Source organism: Cajanus cajan, chromosome 9 (assembly GCF_000230855.2).
Source record: "Cajanus cajan strain Asha chromosome 9, NIPB_CcT2T_4, whole genome shotgun sequence".
Classification (NCBI taxonomy): Eukaryota; Viridiplantae; Streptophyta; class Magnoliopsida; order Fabales; family Fabaceae; genus Cajanus; species Cajanus cajan.
This window is the reverse complement of record NC_138525.1, coordinates 22,046,166-22,063,531: the sequence shown is the minus strand read 5'-3', so window position 1 is coordinate 22,063,531 and position 17,366 is coordinate 22,046,166. Positions and strand designations below refer to the sequence as shown.

Below are 17,366 nucleotides of genomic sequence, written 5' to 3'. Positions count from 1 at the left end.
AACCGACAACACAGAACCTTTTTGGGCTTACTAGGTAAACAAAAAATTTGGATATCAATCCACAACACGATAACGGTATCTCAGACTTTGTCACTTAAACAAGGAAGTATAGTACTATGTCAGGACAAGACAATTGGGTTTAGGCCTACCACAAAATTAGCTAGCTTAACTAAGCCACCTATGGGATTAGCCTACTGACTGTCCTCCAAATACTACAACCCCCCGATACTCGGTTAGGAACTAAGTTCCCGACTTCGTCTTTACTCAAATTGATCGCTTGTAATTGGTATAGCTTGACCTGACCCCTATACCGTAGTCGCTTTATACACGTGTGCCTCGACCTTGCCCACACATGTGATCAACTAAGTAGAAGAGAACAACACATCATCCACTCCAAGGGACAACTTCCTAAGAGGGGTTTTCAACAAACTGGGCTCTCAGAGCACCACAACTATCTCAATCCGAACAATGGAATGAGAAACTTCAAAAACTTCTCCTCTAGTCATAGTGATCAACAACTCATCATCACAACTCAATCAACACAGTTTTCAACTCATCATCTCAATCAACTTTCAGCACAACAACTCAATCAACAAACAATTTTTCAACTCAGATCTTCTCTACTCAGCTACTTAACTACACAATTTGTTTACAACGCTATACTCAACATGCATCTCATCATTTCACAATTACATCATCAATACTCATGTTTGACTTTCTACTCACCATACATCTCAGTGTAACTATACAACTCCATAATATAATTATCGACATGTAACACCTAGAATTCCTTAACATACAATATTTCTACAACTATTTCATCATTTTATACAATCATAAAACCAACATGCTCACGCGCGGCGCAAATCATTTTGCGCTCGGCGTCATCCAAACAGAGACTCATAAGATTCTCCTAGCCCGGTGCGCCTACTCTGCACCCGGCGTAAAATCAAACAGAGACATCCCAGAGTCTCCCACGCCTGGTGCGCCCAGCTCATGCCCCGTGCCAAATCAGGCAGAGACCTCACAAGGGTCTCATGCTCAGCGCGCCAAGATCGCGCCTGGTGCCATATCAGTAACCTGAAATACAAGACCAACATCTGATATCGCGCTCGACTTGGTTCTCCCCACGCCCGACACGAACTCATCCAGAGACTCCCATTCCCAATCACGCCCGGCGTGACTAACCTCGCGCCTGGCGTGAGTTGAAAATAATTACTTCTGATGAATGCACGCCCGACGCCAAGAACATGCACCCGACGCAAATTCAAACAACCAACCCCAAAACTTCGAAATTTACTTCAAAAACCTGAAAATCAACAACTTCAACCACATGAAATCCATGAAATGAAATACATAAATTTTATACAACTCAAAAACAACCTCAGATTCAACATGCAACCACTCATTGCATCAAAATCACCAAAAACCTCAATTTTCCGAAAACCCTAAAAAATGAGAAATCTTTCAATTCAACCCTTGATTCTCCACATTCATGCACCAATTGAGTTCCTAAACTCATGACATGCAACAAATCAATCTGCATTCTAGCTTCCCTCACCTGAAGATTGGCTCAAAATGGCCAAGAATAAGAAGAAGAAGAAGATTTTTCTCCCGAGCTCAACCCACGAACTTCAATCCTCCACAACAAGCTTCCTAGCCTAAATTTCAATAAAAGATAGAAGAAATTAGTGATCTAGAGAAGAAGAAGAATCAAACAGAGAAATTTGGAGAGAAAGGAGCTCACGGACCAGAGTCCTTCTCTCTAAAACCTCTCTCTAAGTTTCTTTGAGAATGAGCTTATGAGACTCTGTTATCAAAGAAAACCTTAAATACTCTTCCCTCTAGCTAGGCATGGCAATCTAACCCGCCCCCGTGGGTACCCGCCCGAACCCGCCCCGATTTGGACGGGGAAAACCCGTGTTTATTGGGTTCGGGTTCGGATTTTCCCCGATTGATAAAATCGAGGGCGGGGGCGGGGACGGTGATGTTAATACCCACCCGCCCCCGCCCCCATACCTGCCCCCGCCCCCGCCATGCTTAATAATATAATTAAAAAATTATTTATATATATATATAAACCAAAATTAGAAATATTTATATGTAAAAATTTATATTATTTTACTTTTATTTTATTTTTTAAAATTGTTCATATTTATTTAAAAGAAAAAAAGAAAAAAAAAGAAGAAAAAAAATAAGAGCGGCGGCAGGGATGGGGACCCAGATTTTATCCCCGGCAAGTATCGGAGGCGGGGGCAGGGGCGGTTTAAATTTGCGGGGGCGGGGGCGGGGAATGTAAAACCCGCCCCCACCCTGTCCCGTTGCCATGCCTACCTCTAGCATTCACTAACCTTGAACCAACCTACTATGTTACACAAATAAGAGGAAATATTAAATAGTTTTTAAATATATAAATTATAAATATTAATAATTAGTTTTACATGAAAAAATGATGAATTTATAATAAAATTGGTATTTATTTAACTATAGTTTTTGTTACATAAAAACCCTATTGATTATATTTTAAAAATATGTTTTAAATTATTTTTAGTTTCTATAACTTTTGAAAATCGTAATTTTAATCTTTAATTTTTTTTATTGCAAATTTAATTAATTCCATAATTGTTTTTTTTTTAAATTAAGCAATGTTAGTTTAAATTATTATAAATTAGAAAAAAAGTTGTAAAAGGACAATAGTCATCATCTTAAAAGTGTAAATATTCTGACAAGCACATGATACATGTTATTTGTTTAACCTTGTCTTTGTTAATATAATGGTATATAGACTAGAATCACATTAGAGTCACATACACAATACAACAGAAAGAAGAAATATTTAATAAAAATATGTTACTTAAATATTATATTTTACCATTAGATTAAATTTCTAAAATTAAAACAAAAGTCAAGTGATCAAGGCCTCCAATACCACCCCCTTGATACTACATATACTTGCTTCTAAATATTTATGTTACTTTAGGTTCCAATGAATTTGAAACATACTCTTACATACAAGATAGTGTTGCACAAAAGGATTAAGATATTAATGCCCTAAAATAAGATGAGCTTTAGTGAGTTAATTGTGAATAAATATTATTTATTAATTTTGTAACATATTATATATATATATGTTATTAAATACTTTTAATAACATTTTTACATAATTAAATAATATTTTTTTAATGTTACAAAAGTAATATTTTTTTAATATTTTAATAATTTTATTACGTTTACTTTATCAAATAATAATCAATTTTAATATAAATATTGCTATCACTTATGACATATGATTTCTAGTTAAAGATATTTATAGTTAGTCACCATCAAATTTATATAAAATATCAAAATTTATTTAATTTAAATACCACTCTACAATAAACATTAATTTTCATAAACAATTAGAGATTATAAAAGCATCTATATCTACGTGGATACATGGTAAATAAACCTCTAATATCATCTTAACAGAATAAATTTCAATCTAACAGAATCTTATAAAATTGAATTGTAGGTAAGAATTGCTTTTTATTTATATATAATAAATTTGTCATATCTCTAATCAATATAAAACTTGAATTTTTATCAATAAAAGTGTATTATTCCAAGAAAACGGATATATCTATTTTTTTTTAGCTTTTAGAAACTATATATTTTATAGAAAAAAATATACAATAGAAAAAATATCAATTGAGAAAAGAAGTTTGTCACAAAAGATATCTCAATAATTTCTCTTCTTTTATATAATACGAAAAGACACTTTATGTGAGTGAATGGAGTAGCTAGTGAGAAGAGAAGGATGGCGAACACGAACGGCAAAGAAGAAAGCAAAAAGATGGATGAAACATAGGTGTTACCCTTACTCACCCCATACAAGATGGGATGTTTTAATCTATCCCATAGGTATATATAGCCTTGAACATGCATGGTCTGCTTCTTTTAATTTTGTGATTTTTCTCATCGAAATTATCTTAAATTAGTTCTACAAATATACATTAGTTGTACATGTTTATGTTATTTGATAATTGATACGATATAGCATGCAAGGTAGCCTAATACACCTGTCATTTGGAAAAAAAGGGCATGTGGAAGCTTGGAAACCAATTGCGAGTGCAATTCATGAAAAGGAGGGTATTTTCTTTTGTCAACTTTGGCATGCGAGAAGAGTCTCCAACTATTCTTTCCGATACTTTTTTATTAGATGAAATATATACGTGTAAGCTCTAGTAATTTAGGATTATAGTTCATTTAGTGAAGAATGATAACTACCCACTTTGATAAGAGATTAGAAGAGTTTAATTATTTTAGAACATTTTTACCAAAAATAAAGATTTTTTTCTAATAATTTATTTTTTAAAAAATTCTTATTAACTCATATCTTAGGAAATAGTCAAATGGAAATAAAAGAAAAAAAAAGAAGAAAAATACAAGTGTTATAGGTAATATGACGTGATAAAAATAAATTGAAAAAAATATAAAATATATTGATTAAGTATTTGAAAAATAAGGTGTCCAAAAATCACTATTTAATACCAGAGATGGTTTTCACCTATATCAAATTCTTGAATGAAAACATATATCAAAGAACTCTTATTCAATCGGTTGAGTTTCGTGCATAAATTATTCTTAATATCGAGATCGATCGATAAGTAGATTAATAGAACCGAAGTGACTAATAAATAAGAAAATGTATTAAAAATAACTAAATGAAGCATAAGAATAATATTAATACCATATTATTACAAGCAATATCTATTTTAAAGGTATTGTTATCTATTGAAGAAACTTTTCCTTTTGTTGTTATTTTCTTTTTAACCAAACAAGTAGAATATTTCTGTTTTTCTTTTCACCATTTTCTTTCATATTTTCCTTTTACCGAATGATTTAAAAAATGACAAAAATACATTTTTCGCCCCTTATATTATTTATTAATGTTAATTTAGTCTTACTTTAATTAATTAAATTAATTTAATTTAACATATTTAAAATGTATCTCAATATTTTATTTTTTACCCCTTCCATTTAAATACTTAACAGATGTGATATGTATCATGCTATCATGTCACGTGACATGATGACATGACACGTGATATGACACCTGTCATATCTCTTAAGTTTCTAAATGGAAAGAATAAAAAATTAAATATTAAGATATATTTTAAAGATGTAGGACTAAATTAATTCAATTAATTAAAATAAGACTAAATTAAATTTAATAAATAACATAAGGGACAAAAAATATATTTTTGCCTAAAAAAATTACCATGTTCTCAATACTTTCTATTTAAATTCTTTCTCTTGTATTTCTTATGTTTCTATTATTCTCCTAAACCAAATTAAAGTGTTTCAGTGTATTCATAGTGAAGAAGCACAATTTTTGTAGTTTGCAAATACTCCATTATGTCTAATTTGATTAAATTAATCGAGTACTAATTCAAATAAAACCCATTTTTTAAAAAATATTATGAAAAAGTAATACATATATTTTTCTTTTAAACAATAATTGTCTGATAAGTTAATTATATATACACTTAAATATTGTATCAAATATTTTAAATTGAATAAGTTAATTTATAACTTTTAACTAAAAATTAATTTTCCAAACACATATATATCTTGTAAAAATAAGGGTGTCGAATGATGATCATTTATTTATTTGTCTGTACAAGTGAAGAGTACCAACCAGATGGCCAAGCCGCAATTTCTAGCACAAACAAACAACCAGTTAAGGATATCAACAGCCATAAAGCAACAACAACTGATAAATATCCACCTCCTCACCATGTGAGAGCCGATTAAATTCCAAAGCTTGTCAATGACTTCAAAATGGCAGCCAAAAATGCCATGGAAGCAGGTATAGTGTATATAATATTAATTTGATGTTAGTGGAAAATTAAGAGCACAATGAGAAAATAAGAGTGAAGTGTGATACATGCAGGTTTTGACGGAGTAGAGATACACAGAGGGAACGGGCATTCCGAACATGGATCAACGCAATTACTTGGAGGGCCTATGACTAGAGCTAGGACTAAGAAGGTAGAAGAGTCCCTTTAATTAATAAGTGGTGATAACAATCTTTGAAACTACACCTAAGAAAAAGGACTTAGAGATCAAAATAATTCAAAATGTACTAATCATTGAATGTCAATAATGACTTAGACATTTTAAAAAAATAGTTATAATAAAGTGCTTATGGCTGATTTTGAAATCAAGACCTCAAACTTCTTTAGGTCTCAATTAATCGCAAAGATATTTTATTTAGCTTGTAATACTGATAATTTATTTATCTTTTATTTACTTTTTACTATGTGAGAACTACTTTGTACAAGTCATTTGAGTATGAATGAAAAAATAGATTTGGATGTTTATTTTTCAGAAGTGTGAGAATCGTCTCTGCTAGAGTTCTTTCTTGAATCATTTGATCTTATCAAGAATTCATTAAAATTCTTGTGACGATCCTAAAGGCTTATCAAACATTAATTGTTTGTGGCGCCTATTATCTTCTTTCTCACTCATTTTCTATTTCCTTGTTATTTTTTTGCATTGCTAATTTTCAGAATCTGTTCAAACTTTCTTGTTTTCACATCTCCGATTTTACTAATCCTTTTTAGTGATTTATATGTCTAAATTGCGTTTTAGAATATCATCTTTCATCTTATCATGGAATTGTGCAATTCTTGAATTTGCAACGTGAGATACGATTAAATCGAATGGTATCATTAAGTTTGTGCACGACTCCCCATCATTTGGTATCAAGCCTGGTTGGTTATAATTAGTTCTTTCAATTTTCTAGTGTTTCATTTTTTTTCTTCAATTCCTATTCTGTACTGCATTTTTGTTCTTGGTGTTCATCCCATGTTCAATAACTTTAATCCTTTCAATCCATGTGATTTTGGCTATGTTGCTTTGGGCTAAGTTGCTGTTAAGTGTTAAATATATGCTCGTTTTATTGGGAATTCTTGTCTAGTTTCATTCTTAGTTACTGCAACTTCAATGCTTCATTCCAAAATTACATATTTTCATTATTATAAGCATTTGTGAGTAAAAAAAGATTAAAAAAAATCTACAGCAAAAGAATTTTAAAAAAAAATTTATGATAAAAGATTTTTTTTTAAAAAGGTACCGCAACTATATACTAAATTCCGTGCATCCCACTTGTTTGATAAAATTCCTTAGTGTCAAGTGTCTTCTCTACTCATTGTTGTTCCACAAAATTAGTGTTTGTCTTACTTGTTTGTTGGTAGTGGAATTGTTTTTTTGCTACTTATTGTTTGTTTGGTGATAAAATTATGTTGTTTGAGCCTTGTGATTACTATCCTAAAATTAACATAATTCTTAATGGGCTTAATTGAACGTTGTTACTATGAAAGTAAGAATTAACTTCAATTAGATACGTCTGCGTAGCCTAGCCTGAGAAGGTGTGTAGGATAAATTAGGTTAATTTACCTTCAAAAGAAACATATTAAATTTCTAAATTTTAAATTAATCATAGGAACTCATTGTGCGAACCCTAATTCCAGGATTCTTCTCTATATTCAAAGTTTCACCTTTTATCAACGCTTTCTTTACAATTTACTTAGTTCTTCAATCAAATAAATTTCTTTTCAAATTATTTTCTCTATTTTTAAAATAATTATAATTATTAGGTCAAACATGTAGTCCCTGTGGATTCGATATTTTATTACTTGACGACAATCATACACTTGTGATTTTCTCACATCAAGTTTCTCAATTGGAAGGTACAATGATAGGGTGGTATGTGATGTGGTTCCAATGGAAGCAAGCCATATCCTTTTAGGAAGACCATGATAGTATGACACCAAAACAATATATGATGGATTCACCAAAAAAATTTCTTTCAAGAATAATGATCATAAAATTATTCTTAAACCTTTGTCTCTTAGAGAGGTTTGTGAGGATCAAATAAAAATGAGAGAAAAGAGAATGTAGGAGATGAATTCACAAATTTGAAGACAAATGCTGCCCAGGAAGGAGGGAATGATTGGGGACATTGAAGTTGATCAAGGGTCAAGACAATTACTTGGATGGTCTATGATTAGAGCTAGGACTAAGAAGGTAGAGGAGTTCCTACAGCAAGTGGTGGCAACAATCTTTGAAGCTACACCAAAGGAAAATAATAATAGTTATAATGAAGTGCTTATGGTTGGTTTTGAAACCAAGACCTCAAGCTTCTTTAGATTTCAATTAACCGCAAAGACATTTTATTTAGCTTGTAATGTTGATAATTTATTTTTCTTTTATTTACATTTTAGTACGTGAGAATTGTCTCTGCTACGGTTCTTCCTTGAACCATTTGATCTTATCAAGAATTCACTAAAATTCTTGTGGTGAACCTTAAGGCTTATCAAACATTAATTGTTTGTGGCACCTATCATCTTCTTCCTTACTCATTTTATGTTTTCTTGTTATTTTTCCACATTGCTAATTTCCAAAATCTATCCAAACTTTCATGTTTTCATATCTTCGGTTTTATTAATCCTTTTTCAGTGGTTTATATGTCTAAATTGTGTTTTAGAATGTCATCTTTCATCTTGTCGTGGAATCGTGCAATTCTAGAATTTGCAGCGTGAGATCATTAAGTTTGTGCATGAATTCACATCATACTTGCTGAATTAATTTCTAAAGGACAAAGTAAATGACAGAGATGACAAGTATGGAGGTAACTTAGAAAATCGTTGCCGCTTCCTACTACAAGTGGTGAAGGCAGTTGCTGATGAGATTGGAGCAAACAAGGTTGGGGTTTGGCTTTCCCTATTCGCTGATTATAATGATTATGAAGACTCTGATCCTCAAGCATTGAGTATTTATGTGGCTCAATCATTCAATGAATTGGGCATTTTGTACTATCACATGATTGAGCCTAGGATGATAACACATAATTTCACAAGTTTGACACCAAATGGTTCCTATTACCCATTAGGAAGGGGTTCAACAAGGGGACATTTATTGTAGCTGGTGGCTACAACAGGAGTGTTGGAAATGAAGCTATATCTAACACTACTGCAAATTTGGTTACATATGGATGCCTTTTTTTGGCTAACCCATACCCCCTCAAATGATTTCAATTGATGCTCAGTTAAACGACCCTGATGCAAGTACCTTTTATACACATCATCCTATGCTCGGATATACGAACTACCCATTTCATCAACATATATAGCCCCATCCCGCATCGAGTTGCACTATCTTTATCATTGCTAATCATGTACAATTAATTAAGTGTCATATATTTTATTATGGGTTTACATTTTTAAAAAAAGTTTTTTTTTTTTACAATTTCCAAAGTTTTGTTTTGCTTCTTATAAGTGAGTTGATTGATATTATCATTGTAACGTAGTGAGTAGATTTCAGAGTTTAGTTGACTCTAGAGAGAAGAGTATATAAGAGTTTCTCTGAGAATAGAACTTCATAAGTTCATTCTCAAAGAAACTTAGAGAGAAGTTTTAGAGAGAAGGACTCTGGATCTGTGAGCTCCTTTCTCTCCCAAATTTCTCTATATGATTCTTCTTTTCCTCTAGATCACTAATGTTTTCTATCTTCTCTTGAATTTCAGATTAGAAAGCTTGTTTTTGGAGGATTGAAGTCCAGAAGTTGAGCTTTGGAGGATACTTCTTCTTCTTCTCAGTTCTTGGCTATTCTGAGCCAATTTTCAGGTGAGGGAAGCTAGAATGTATGTTGTTTGGCTGCATGTGAGTTTAGGAACTCAATTGATGTATGAAATTGGAGAATCCATGGCTGGAATGGAGGAAATTCTCATTTTTCAGGGTTTGGGAAAAATGGGATTTTTGGTGATTTTGATGCATCAGGTGGGTGCATGTTGAATCTGAGGTTGTTTTTGAGTTGTATGGAGTCTATGCATTGTGTTTCTTGGTTTGCATGTGGTTGGATTTACTATTTTTCAGGTTTTGGACGAAATTTTTGAAGTTTTGGGGCTGCTGTATGAATTTGCACCGGGCGCATATTATTGGTGCCAAGCTTGTATTCATCAGAAGCAATTTCTGGATGAATTCAAGCTGGGAGCGAGCTGGCTGCACCGGGCGTGAGTGTGCTTTCAGAATTTGACTTTATGGTATTCATGAAAGTTGTAGACTTGGATCGTATCTTTCCCATGGAATTGGAATCACCTAAAAAGGAGGTATAGAACTCTAGATATGGCTGTTTTATTGAATAGGGGCCAAATTGTCAGCATTAGTTATAGATGTTGCGGTTTTTGTAAGTTTTGACAAAGTAGATGATGGAATTAGGATTCAAGGTCTTAATAAGAGTTGTAGGAAATCCCCTTATCTTTCTTTTGAGATATGTTTGGACTTATTTGGATGAGTATAACTCTTTGGATGTTGTTTTCTTTGATAGTTGTCGAAGGGAGATACTTGTTGTTTTGATGTGTTAAGTTGTTATCAGGTTGGTTAAAAAGTTGTTTGATACTATAATGTATAGTTGGTTCATATATGTATGATATATGATGTATGGTGGTGAATGATTCATATATATGCTTGGTAATGATATGTATGAATGTTTGAATATGATATCACATATGTATATGTTCATATGAGGATGATATTGATTATGATGGTGGATAGACCATGTATGATGTATGATGTATTATTGCATGTGATGCCTTATGGCATGTGTCTAGCCTAGGACTTGAGGAGAGGGAAAATGCTTTCGAACTGGAAGAGCTCACATAGAGTCTCTTGAGAGTGGTGCTTGGATAGGCCATTGATTATGAGAGTGATGCTCAGGTAGGCCACTGGTTTTGGGTGAGAGTGGTGCTCAGGTAGGCCACTGGTTTGGGTGAGTCTCCTCTAAGTCCTTAGCTAGTGTTGAAGCGGATTATGAGGTCGAGGGTTATTCCTTTAACCAAGTACTAGGGAAGGTGCGTGATTCCTTATGGATAGTAGGTGGGCCAACTCCACAAGTGACTTGGTAATGCATGCCAAGGTTGTGGTAAGCCTGTACCCAGCTGTGCTATACTTGATGGTGGAACCGGACTTCCAATTGTGTAAGTGACATCATCCGAGTAAACCCGAGTGAGGATTTATATCCTATTTAGTTATGACTGAGCAGGCGCATTGGGCGTGAAAATGGTTGAGGTAGTTTCGGTAGGATTGGGATGTCACTTATACTGCTCTGCTGTTAGGGAGATATCCTAGGTGTATGCGTGACGACGCATTAGATGATTGATATGCATTGATATCTTTCATGAGTTGCATGTATTGCATGACTGCTATGATGATGAAGTGTATGGTGTTTGACTTCATATTTGATGAATTGATTATTGATTGAGATGGAAGTTCCTTTAGGACTTGATTTGGATGCATAGTAGTATAGATTTTATTCTACACTTGTATGATTGCTCTTTGAACTCTAGCTTACCCTTGTGTTTCCATGTGGTTGGACTACGATGATCATACCTTGTATGAAAGCAGGTCAGGGCTAGCTTGGAGTTGAGGTGATCACTACGAGAGGAGGAGTTTTGTCATAGTGTCAGAGTTACTTTCTTGGGTAACTGTTGTGTGTGCTTGACCGACACTAGGAGGTTATGATTTTGGGATGACTGTACATATATGGTGCTATATTTTTTACATAGACACATAGTTATTATATTTATATTTACATACCTATATGTATGAGTCATTCAGTTCTATATTTTCTTAGTTCACTAGTAGTAGTGCGATTTCACTAAGTGTAGGGACATGGCGGGTCGTTACAATCATCGTTATTGTGAGTTTTTTTTAATCAAACCATTGGGACATATCGTTAATAAGCAAAATATTACACTATTGGAAATATTCTAAGAAGAAATATTAGAAGATAAAATAAAGACTGATATATTTATTTCATTCATAATAATAATTGTAAAGAGAGATACATTTATATAATTTTAGTAGGTGTCAATCGATTAGATTTTAAAGTCAATTTTTTAAGAGTTCATTTGGAGTTATTAGAGTGGACAGTGAAACCCTTGAAAGGCAAGTGGAGATCCTAAATTATAGATTAATGTCACTTTCATTTACCTATTTGAGACTATTGGTGGTGACAAATCCTAGTACGGGAAAAATGTAAAATCCAATCGTGAAAAAATTCAAAATGAAGTTGTCCATGTGAAAACATAAGGTGTTGTTTTTGTTGGAAGAATATGTCTCATTAGCTCTATACTTTCCTTATTCCCATTCTTTTACTTGTCTTTCTTTAAAATGTCTTATTCTATTGCAAGTAAAAATAAGAGAATATATAAAGAAACTTTTTGTGGGGTGGTGAGGAGGGAAAAGGGAAATTTGGGAAGACTGTTGGTTGGGTGATGAAAACTTGACTTCTAAATTCCCGAGGATTTTTTCTAATTCACTACAACATGGAAACCTGATTTCTATCATGGGGAATGGGTGAGTGTAAATTGGAAATGGGGTTTGAAATGGAGGAGAAATTGGTTTAAATGGGAAAAACAAGTGGTTGAGTTGGAAAGTATGTTAGAGGGTTGCAAACCACTAAGAAGAGAAAGGGATAGATGGATTTAGATAAAGACAGATCTAGAAATTCTTAGTGAGATCAACATATAGTTCTTTACATGATCTATGGCTTGGAGAGGAGGGGAAGGAATGGTTGGCAAATGTGTGGAAATTGGATATACCATAAAAGGTAAAATTTATGTTATGATGATTAGTCCAAAATTGTTAGATCAAAAGATGTATTTAGATCTCTTTGGGTATTAATTTTAATATTGTACAAGAATATTAAAAAATTAATATCATTTCCAAAATATATTATCAAATAATTAAGAAAATCCAAAAAAAATATTAGTATCATGAGAATATTTCCCACTTCCCTTTATTTCTTATCTCTCCACCAAATATAACATAAGGAGCGATGAATCTTTATAACCCCCACCCCAACTGTTAGAGAGTTTTATGCACTTCATTCAATGAGTAATAAGTAAACCACAAAAGTGAGCTTGACACTATAATATTACTTAAAACCTTAAGACGACATTATGTAGGTAAATCTTTCTTGCTTATATACTACTCAACTTATCCAACTCTAATCGATGTGGGACTTTACTTCACACTTGAAGTCCAATACTCATCCTCAAGTGGAAGTCTTCTTTTCTACCATCACACACATCAATGACACACATTCTCCACACCTCTAGGGAGACTTTTAGTATAATGGACGATCTCACTCTTGAATCTCAAGCCAATTCCATTATTTTGTCAATTCTATTGGCTAATAAACATCTAAACCGATCACGAGTCACTTAGTTGAATCATCAACTCTGATATCATAGTTGGATCGGGGGAGTTCAACATCGAGGGAACACTTTATCAATGGGTAGTGAGTAATACATAAATGAGCTTGAGACCGCAACATAACCTAAAACCTTAAAGTATTAGATAGATGAGTCTTTCTCACTTATATACTACTCAACCTGTCTAACTCAAACCAATTTGAGACTTTATTTCATACTTGAACTCCAAGACCCATCACAACACTCTAAACTTTTTTTATTATATATAACTTTTATTTTACATCAAATTTTAACGATCTAACTATTAAATTAAAAGATTTTAATGCATAAGTCAAGTTTGTAAAATTGGAAAAAGTTTGAAAATGATTTAATACTTCATTTTATTAATTCAAATTGATGGATAATCATAAAAACACTTTATACGTTGATTTGATTAATGAAACAAAGTATAAATAGTTTTCAAAATTTTTTAAACTTTGTAAACTTAACTTATATATTAAAAACTTTTATTTTAATGGTTAGATCATTAAAACTTTCAATCATTTTTTTTCATTATTATTTTAAATTTTTTATAGAAAATTTATTTTAATATTACACTTACAGGATTTTTTTTTCCTTTTATAGTATGATTACTTATGAAAAATTTTAAATATTAATAATACTTTTCATATATGAATTATTTCATTAGTAAGTAATTGACATTTATAATATTTCTTTAAATTCATTTTTTTTACCACTTTTATGTTCCCATTCTTGTATAGGAAATTTATACAATATAATTTAAAATTTTAATTTTCCTTGTGTATTTTTCTTGTGGGTTTTTCATGAAAATTAACTTCTTTTTTATGAATTTTGTAATTTTTCTTACAATTTTTTTTTCAAAATTTGCTATGTGTTTGCAAAAATATATGCCTTAATTTATCGAAAAGAAACCCATGAAGTTTTTAATATTCTCTACAGATGTTATACAAATTTTGTTTTGTATGAAATAAATTGATGTATCTTGCAAAGTTTTTACTAAAATAATTTACAAATAAATTCTCTCCTACTAAATAAATGCATAAAAGTCGTACAAAAATATCTGATGAGTATTTCAATAAAAATAAGAAAAATATTCTATTATCTGAAAATATTTACTTAAGAAAATAATTATTATTTAAAGAATATAATTAAATAATTAAATCACATATAAAGATAATATTATCAACATTTTGGTCCCTCCAAAGTTTTCGGTCAAACTCCGCCACAGAACATAAGTGGGAGACATCACCAGATGTCCCAACTCCCACGCACCTAAATGCTACAGAGTGATAAATAAATAGCAGTTGAACAAGTCAAACTAATATTGACCGACTTATCTGTTAACTCTGGGTATAATGCAAGGAAAAAAAAATATTAAACGAGAAAGAGTCAAAAAATATCTCATAGTATAATTTGTATTCTTCTATATAATGTGACAAGACACTGATTGAGTAGTGAGAAGGAGACGAATGGCGAACTCGAACACGATCACGATCCACCACAAAGAAGTGGATGAAAGGGAGGCCATACCCCTGCTCACCCCATACAATATGAGAAATTTTAATCTATCTCACAGGTATATATATATAGCCTTGAGAGCATGCTTTAATTTTGTTATTCTCATCTTAAATTAGTTCAGCTCATGACTAATTTTGATGTGCATGTTTATGTTAATGTTATTTGATAATTGATAATTGATACGACATGCATGCAGGATAGTGTTGGCACCGTTAACACGATCGAGGTCTTACAACTACGTCCCTCAACCGCATGCAGCTCTATATTATTCTCAAAGAACAACTAAAGGTGGCTTCTTGATCGGGGAAGCCTCTGGGGTGTCTGATACGGCAGTTCATGGGTAATCTTATTTATTTATTAAAATGGAGATCCATGTTTAGGCACACAATAATTAAGATTATCTAGCTCCTACTAATTAATGTTTTATTTTCTTTTCTTGGATGACCAAAGGTACCCTAATACACCTGGCATTTGGAAAACTGAGCATGTGGAAGCTTGGAAACCAATTGTGAACGCTGTTCATGAAAAGGGGGGTGTTTTCTTTTGTCAACTTTGGCACGCGGCAATAGTCTTCAACGATGGTACATTGCTTTCGTTTTCCAACTCACCTACTCCATTACTGTACAACTAATTAACAATTTTATTATTATACATTTTTTTTTAGTGGGTCAGTTCGGTCCAATATATTTATGTTATAAATATCCTTTCAAGAATTCGATATAGTTGTTATATATTATCAAGAAATGCTATAAACATAATTTTTCGTGTACATAATAGGTGAAAACTGTGTATCTACTTTTCATTAAATATGTTGATACCATTCTTCACTTGATAAATTCTAATTTTTAAATTAATGAAGTTTATATGAATTTCATCGGAATATAATAATAATAAAAAAATTGTTTTTTTCTTCATATTATAAATTCTTTTTTTATATAATTTTACATTTAGCACGTAATTATATATACACTTAATTCTATCAAATATTTTAAATTGAATACATTAATTTAAAGCTTTTAACTGATTCTGAATCTACCTTAACATGATGTAATCTATAACTTAATCTTTTCCTTAACAATTTAAGATGTCAAATGATGATCATTGATTTATCTATAAAGTGCAGAATACGAACCAGATCATGGCCAAGCTGCAATATCCGGCACAAACAATCCAGTTGATAAGGATATCACCAACAATAAAGCAACAACGACTCTTTCTGGGAGTGTGACAACGGATGAAATTTCAAAATTTGTCAATGACTTCAAAATGGCGGCCAAAAATGCCATAGAAGCAGGTATACTATTTGATGTTATAGTGTACTAGTGGAAAATTAAGAGCATAATGGAGTTTGATACATGCAGGTTTTGATGGGGTGGAGATACACGGAGCGAACGGGTACTTACTGGATCAATTCCTAAAGGGAAAAGTGAACGACAAGTATGGAGGTAACATAGAAAATCGTTGTCGGTTCCCACTGCAAGTGGTGAAGGCAGTTGCTGATGAGATTGGAGCAGACAAGGTTGGGATTAGGCTCTGCCCTTTCCCTGATGAGTCTGATCAGTGTGACCCTCAAGCACTGGCTATTCATATGGCTCAATCACTGAATGAACTGGGAATTCTATACTGCCACATGATTGAACCCAGGATGGTAACACAAGTCAACACCAAATGGTCTCTATTGCCAATTAGAAAGGTCTTCAAGGGGACATTTATTGTGGCTGGTGGTTACAACAGGAGTGAGGGAAACGAAGCTATATCAAGTGGTGCTGCCGATTTGGTCGCATATGGACGCCTTTTCTTGGCGAATCCAGATCTGCCCACAAGATTTCAGCTCGATGCTCAGTTAAACGACCCCGATCCTACTACCTTTTGTATACCTGATCCTGTGCTTGGATATACCGATTACCCATTTCTTCAACATATATAGCTATAGCCCCAACCCCTTTAGTAATCATCATCTTTGGACTTGTACCATCTTTTATTATGCCTTTGCTTAGCCTTGTCCACTCAAACCATTCTGCTCGGGTTGCATTTATTAACTTAGGGTTTATGAAATTTCATTTGTTATACTTATAGTTTTATTTTTATTTTTTTTATCTTCAATCTTTAATATTAGTGTTTGTTGCCTTTGTTAAGTGGTGAGCATGCCAATTTAATCCCACATAATTATATTGCTGTTTAGATTAATGTGAGTTTTGACTTTATTAATAACATTTTAACTAGGGACTGATGAATATTGACATCGAAATTGTTCCCAAGAAAACAAAAAAGAATATGGGTGATTCTATGAAGAATTGACTCATTGTCTTCTACAATTGGTATCGTGTAGGTAGTGCAACAAATGTCCAAGTGTCTATTTTTATTTTTTATTTTTTATTGGTTACTGTTTTTACTGAAGATCGGTCGTAGGAACGATTTGCTGGGCAAGATCGGTGAACCTTCTTCGCTGGGTACGGTTGCTGTTCCGAGTGGGGTGATACCTGCAAAAGAGATTTCGATGCTAAAGTTAGTGTTTGTGGATGTATGGGTCTCGTATAAGTAATGCACGTACCTTAGTGTGAATTAA

The 17,366-nt window shown here is 32.5% G+C and overlaps 1 protein-coding gene and 1 pseudogene across 1 annotated transcript; both read left to right on the top strand.

Moving 5' to 3' along the window:
- The first annotated feature begins 2,844 nt into the window (after nucleotides 1-2,844).
- LOC109800024 (putative 12-oxophytodienoate reductase 11) lies at nucleotides 2,845-10,875 on the top strand (annotated as a pseudogene).
- A 3,816-nt stretch (nucleotides 10,876-14,691) lies between these two features.
- On the top strand, nucleotides 14,692-16,935 carry LOC109800647 (putative 12-oxophytodienoate reductase 11). The gene is made up of 5 exons (XM_020361445.3): nucleotides 14,692-14,858; nucleotides 14,997-15,140; nucleotides 15,251-15,381; nucleotides 15,924-16,094; nucleotides 16,162-16,935. The coding sequence occupies exons 1-5, from the start codon at nucleotides 14,752-14,754 to the stop codon at nucleotides 16,725-16,727; spliced, it is 1,119 nt and encodes a 372-aa protein (XP_020217034.1). The 5' UTR covers nucleotides 14,692-14,751; the 3' UTR covers nucleotides 16,728-16,935.
- Nucleotides 16,936-17,366: the final 431 nt, after the last annotated feature.

Coding starts and splice junctions, on each gene's coding strand:
- LOC109800647 (XM_020361445.3), top strand. CDS start 14,752: ATGGCGAACTCGAACACGATCACGATCCACCACAAAGAAGTGGATGAA. Junction 15,382..15,923: donor GGCAATAGTCTTCAACGATG/GTACATTGCTTT, acceptor TATAAAGTGCAG/AATACGAACCAGATCATGGC. Junction 16,095..16,161: donor CAAAAATGCCATAGAAGCAG/GTATACTATTTG, acceptor TGATACATGCAG/GTTTTGATGGGGTGGAGATA.